General features: G+C 39.2%; 1 protein-coding gene across 1 annotated transcript; it reads right to left on the bottom strand.

Annotated features, from left to right (window-relative positions):
* Positions 1–2,253: 2,253 nt before the first annotated feature.
* On the bottom strand, positions 2,254–5,223 carry IL17A (interleukin 17A). Its single transcript, XM_011981324.1, has 3 exons — positions 5,153–5,223; positions 3,819–4,021; positions 2,254–2,576 (listed from the first exon to the last, which is right to left on the bottom strand). Exons 1-3 carry the CDS (start codon positions 5,177–5,179, stop codon positions 2,339–2,341), a joined length of 468 nt encoding a protein of 155 aa, XP_011836714.1. The 5' UTR covers positions 5,180–5,223; the 3' UTR covers positions 2,254–2,338.
* Between the last annotated feature and the right edge of the window lie 656 nt (positions 5,224–5,879).

Raw genomic sequence — 5,879 nt, forward strand, 5'->3', positions numbered from 1 at the left:
AAATGAAATTGTGTCATTGGTACAGGTCGGAGGATGGATTGAGAGACGGGAACAATGGCAGCAAGAACAGGTGGAAGGCTGTGGCACTCATGGGGCGGAGAAATGAGAATAGATGTAGTCCTCAACCTGGGTAGTATGGTATTGGTGGGGAGGAGGGGGTTCCTTGGAGAACTTTTGGAAGTGAGAATACAGTATTTGGTGATATGTGGATGTTAGGAATGAGGGAGAGGAAGAAGGAAAAAGATTCGGGGAAGCCACACAGGTTTCTAGCTTGGATGACTAGCTACATGGTAGTGCTAACTAGGGAAAATGAAGAGAGAGTAAAAGCAAAGCATTTTTCTTTGTACATGAAAAGCAACTGGAAAGCAACTGCCTCTCCCCACCCCCACACCCCCACCCAAAATCTAGTGGGAAATAATGGTTTCGAATCATGGAGATACACACACACACACACACACACACACACACACAGACATATATATAGACATATATATCTCTATATATAGATATCTATCTATCTATCTATATAGACATATATATTCTTTTGCAACCCCCTCTTCCCAACAAAAACAAAAACAATTTTTTCTTTTCATCACCACCATTCAGGGAAAGCTCGGAAACGAGCAGCAGGTTTTTAGTGAGAAGCTTGAAAGCGTAAAGGCTGTGAGGAACTGTCCCTGGAAGCTGCCTGGGGATTTCCTGTAGGAAGGTGGTGACAGCGACGGTGACAGGAATCAAGATGTGAGCACAAAATGACACTGAGAGGAGGTGGCTGGAGAGGCTAACCCCTGGATTTGGAATGGGGAAAAAGGCCGAGAAAAGCCGTGGGCCTCTGGGTGGGCTGGGGCACACGGGATGGAGCAAGACGGAGTGAAGAGGAAGGTCTTTCAAGAAGCATTCTGCGGAGTGGCCTGAGAATTTCTAGAGGCCTTCAGAAGTAGGGCAAGACAGCACGCTGGGCCATGGGGGCGAAAATGGTTACGATGTGAAACTCGAAACTACTCTGGAATTGAATGTGATTGAGTTTTTATTTTACTTGGGCTGAACTTTTCTCATACTTAAAGTTCGTTCTGCCCCATCAGCTCCTTTCTGGGTTGCGGGGTGCCTTGATCAGACAGAAGCCAGGCCCTAGGAGTATTGCTTGAGGAAGAGAAAAATGTTTGTCTGTTGATCTCTGAGGGGCCTTAATCTCCAAAGGAAGCCTGAGTCTAGGTGAGAGACTGGACATTGTAGTCTGAAGAAAATGTCTCCTTCCAGAATTTCCTGTATTTTGGGGAGGGTTTCATTTTCCCCATATGATCTTCAGTAATGACATGCCATTCCTCAGGGCCATTATTTTGTTTGCTTTATTCCTGTCAAAATGCTTCTGTCTACAGCATTGGCTAATAGTATGAAAACCTTAATGGGTCGTCAGTCTTGAAGGCTTGTGAAATGGAGAACTTGGAATTGGGTAGTTCCAGGTCATTGTTACTCAAAGGCATCCTTTGTTTTGCTTATAGGAGAATTTGCATAACTCTTCCCAATAGGGAAGAGCTGAGTTTGCTAAAATACATTTAATGAGAACGAATAAACATTTTCTTTCCAAACTTTATTATTATAGAATGATTTTATTATGAGGGTTTAACAGAACAGAGTTAGACTTGCTATATCTCTTGTAAAACCTCAAGAAATTACAAAATTTAAATTAATAAATATGAAAGTAGGTTTAGTCTTTCTTTTCAGCCTTTTAAAAGACAAAGAGGAGGAAATACTATATCCTTATGTTGTAAAGACTCAGAAATTTTCCGCTGCCATTTAATTCTATCTCACATTTACCTAGGCAGAACTGATAATCGCACTTTTTCACCTTTTTCTAAATACTTAAACATAAATAGGTCCTTAAATAGCTCAAATAAATATAGGTTTTACCTTTTAAATAATAAAATTCCCAAGCCCAGAATCTTGTCTTCTTTAAAAAGACATACAAAATAAAGTACGTAATTCATTAAAATGGAATCCTATACCCTAAAGTTATCTCAGGGCATATTAAATATATAAATAACTTAAAGCCCTTAAAAAAGTAAACAAGAAGCAAATTGGTACTATTAAAAATAAATAAAGCCCTTAAAAAAGTAAACAAGAAGCAAATTCCTTCTTGGAAAGAGGGATAGATAATTCAGATCTCATCTCTTGGCCAAGCGTTACCTCTTGAAGCTTCAACTGGACAAACTGCCTTAAGAATTCTAATGAGTTTAGTCCGAAATGGGGCTGTGTCTTTGAAGGATGAGGGTTCCTGAGGGGCTGAGCCAGCTCTCCAGAAAGCCTAACTGCTTTGGGGAGTGTGGGCTCCCCAGAGCTCTTAGGCTACATGGTGGACAATGGGGGTGACGCAGGTGCAGCCCACGGACACCAGTATCTTCTCCAGCCGGAAGGAGTTGGGGCAGTGCCGAGGCTCCCTGCGCAGGACCAGGATCTCTTGCTGGATGGGGACAGAGTTCATGTGGTAGTCCACGTTCCCATCAGCATTGACGCAGCCCAAGTGGCGGCATTTTGCCTCCCAGATCACAGAGGGATATCTCTCAGGGTCCTCATTGCGGCTGCAGAGGGGAGAAAAATCAGGAGGAAAGTGAATTCCTGGTGAAGTGGGAAAGAAATAAAGCAGGAATACATGAAGAGAGGCAAGTTCACAGGATGACAAATTATAGGCATTGCAAATTCTTTAAATGATGTTAGTTTGAAGAAGAACTTTGGGGACAATTTGGATAAGCACATGAATTGTTACAGAAAAGAAGACAATGATCGGGTTTTCCCCAATTTATTTGAAGAATGAATAAAATAAGATAGACTGAGGCCACAGAAAAAATTTAAGTTTGACACAAATGATAACTTTTTTAGGGTATATTTGACAGACAGAAGAAGACCAAAGGAAGAGTAGACTTGGAACCATCTGGAATAAGATAGCTGTTTATCTGACTTGCTGAAATCTGTTTTTGAAGAGGGAATACATCAAAATTTTATCTGAGATCACATTCATGGGACACAGCCCAGAGCTGAGATAAAGGGTTGGAAACAAAAGGTTAAGTGTCTCTATCACCTTCTCTTCCCACTCTCTTTTAGCTCAGTGAATAATTTGCTTGGATTTTTGAATTGATTTATTTTGACTCTTCCTAGTAATGGGAAGAAGAAAAGAAATCCTACAATCAGACCAATCTGTAGGCTCCACAGAACAGAGACTTATTTGTATAAAGTCAAATGATCAAAATACTTTGTGTATTTAACCCTTGATGGGGTCTAAATACTGGGTATGCTGAGGACACAGGAAGCATAGGTATGTTAGGAAGAAGATCAAGACTATCTAACACACAAAGGGGTGGAAATATCCCAGGGATACTTATTACACTGGGATTCAAAAACAAAAATAAGCAAAAGAAAAAAAGTAAAAAACCCTAATTACTAATTATTTGTAATAAATATTCTCAGTGGTAGCTCTGGTTAAGAGAATAAAAACATTAATCCCCTTTGATAAATGTCTATTCTTTGAATACATAAACAATAGACTTAGGGTCTCACAAATATTAGAATAATGATTATAATTAATTTGGGTTGATTATTGGTGTCAGTGAGAATTAGATCTAACAGGATGGGGATTATTGGAGGCTGTCCTGTGCTTTGTTAAAGAAATATCTATAGAAAGTTTGAGAATTGCTCTTCACGGTGGTCCTTCCAGGTTTGACTGGTAATTCTAAATGAATAAAATCACCCTTGGGGAGATTTAACTGGCAGCCTGATGCATAAGAGGGATGAAGAATATAGTATTTTTATCTGGAAGCTTTACGTACTGGAGATTCCAAGGTGAGGTGGATCGGTTGTAGTAATCTGAGGACCTTTTGGGATTGGTACTGGTATTCCGGTTATGGATGTTCAGGTTGACCATCACAGTCCGGGGGAAGTTCTTGTCCTCAGAATTTGGGCATCCTGAATTTCGTGGGATTGCTATTCCTGCCTTCACTATGGCCTCCAGGCTCAGCAGCAGCAGCAGTAGCTAGAATTGAATGGGAAACAAGAGAGAGGTTGGAGATTGGATTACTATGTGGTTCTTTTCAACAAATTGATTGTGATGATGATCATAGAGAACACACAATGTTCCAGGACAATGTATACTACATTTTTCAGATCAGCTAGAGAAAAATCTAGGTAGATGACCAACATAGTGTTAACACCATGACTTAATTTTTTTTTTTTTTTTAAAACAGTTTCAACATTCTTCTTTTAACTTAGGAAAGACATGTTATCCATTGGCTGGCAATAATTTTAGTAAAAATGTCAAGTCATGGCATGTCATCAGCCTATCAGCACATGCATCATTGTCAGGTCTGGGAAGGAATAATAACCTTGATTTTCTAGGTAGAAATGTCCTCCTGCACCCTTGTTCTCAGTCCCACATTCTGTAAAACTCAATGTGAAGTCAAACATTCACATTGGAAGAAAGAGCTATAGAAAATCTAGGTGGTATCAATATTCATGCTAAAAATGCTGTTGGTGCTACTGGCAGTCATCCAACTAAAAGCTCGATCTCCTTCATGTTTTGTTAGATATATTTTCCAGTTGTTCTACATTTAACATGTATTGATTCTGTAATAAAATCAGATTCCAAAAAAGATACTTGAAATTAAATATTTAAAAAATATAAAACCCATTTATTCTAAAACACAGTTACACCTATATCTAGTTAGAGTACATAGTTTCGATGTACCGAGAATATAGTACGAGATAATGGAAACAAAGGTTGCTGCTACGGCTTTCAAAATCTCAAGGATAGTGACCCATTTTAAAGAAAAATGCCGTGGGAGAATTATATTAAATCCTTTGTACTCAGAAAAACAGACTTTCAATAAATTTTCTTTCTTACTGCACAGCATCATGTGACACTTCTTGTGTGGTTTAGCCCCAATATAGCTATCTTTCAGTTTTAATCTTATCTTTCAAACTGCTGTATATCAGTTCTTGAAAATGCTGCACAATGACTTAAATATCTACCAAAGCTTTTATTTCCTATCCTACATATACGGTATTCCTGGATCTCCATAGTCAGAACCCAGCATTTCATGCCCATGGTCCGGAAATACTATCTGGTCCAAATCAATAAGAGCATCGCACATTAGTGCAGACTCACCACCAATGAGGTCTTCCCAGGAGTCATTGTTGCTTCTTCCAGTCAAATGGGGATGGATGAGTTTGTGCCTGCTACGAGATGGACAAAATGTAGCACTATCGCCTCTCTTTTTATAGGGCTTTTCTCCTTCTGTGGTCACTTACGTGGCGTGTCGCAGTGGGTTCAGGGGTGACACCATTTTGGTTAAAATTTCCGTCCTAAATGAGGTCATAGAAGAATCTCTTCTTCGGAAGGAAAACGGGAAGGGCAGAAATTCATGTTCCTAAAGACCATGTCCTCTCTTCATTCTTACTCGTTAGAAACTGAGCAGAGGTGCTATGCTATGGGTCAATATCATGTATTTATGAACATATGTACGGCTGCCAGAAGAGTTATGCTCTATTTTAATGGTTCATGAGGAAAGAAAAGTTTGACATAACATATAGGTCTTCTGGTGTCATGCACCTTGATTTTCCATTTGATCTTTCTTTTCCTCGCAGATTTCTTGGCTAGGTGCTGTGGAGACAATTCCAGAAATGACTCAAGTTCCCATGATATAAGTAAACAAAAAATGAATCAATACTTTAATAATAAGATATATCCTATTTAATTGAATTCAACAGTTCTTTGGTTGAATATCTATTCCGCTCAAGGAATAAATAACTAGGTTCAAGAGACATGCGATTTACTGTTAAAGGCATGTTCTAACCCTGCATGCTACCAAGCAACTTGGTGTTTTTAGGAGGGA

This window comes from Mandrillus leucophaeus, unplaced genomic scaffold, assembly GCF_000951045.1.
Source record: "Mandrillus leucophaeus isolate KB7577 unplaced genomic scaffold, Mleu.le_1.0 Scaffold223, whole genome shotgun sequence".
Classification (NCBI taxonomy): Eukaryota; Metazoa; Chordata; class Mammalia; order Primates; family Cercopithecidae; genus Mandrillus; species Mandrillus leucophaeus.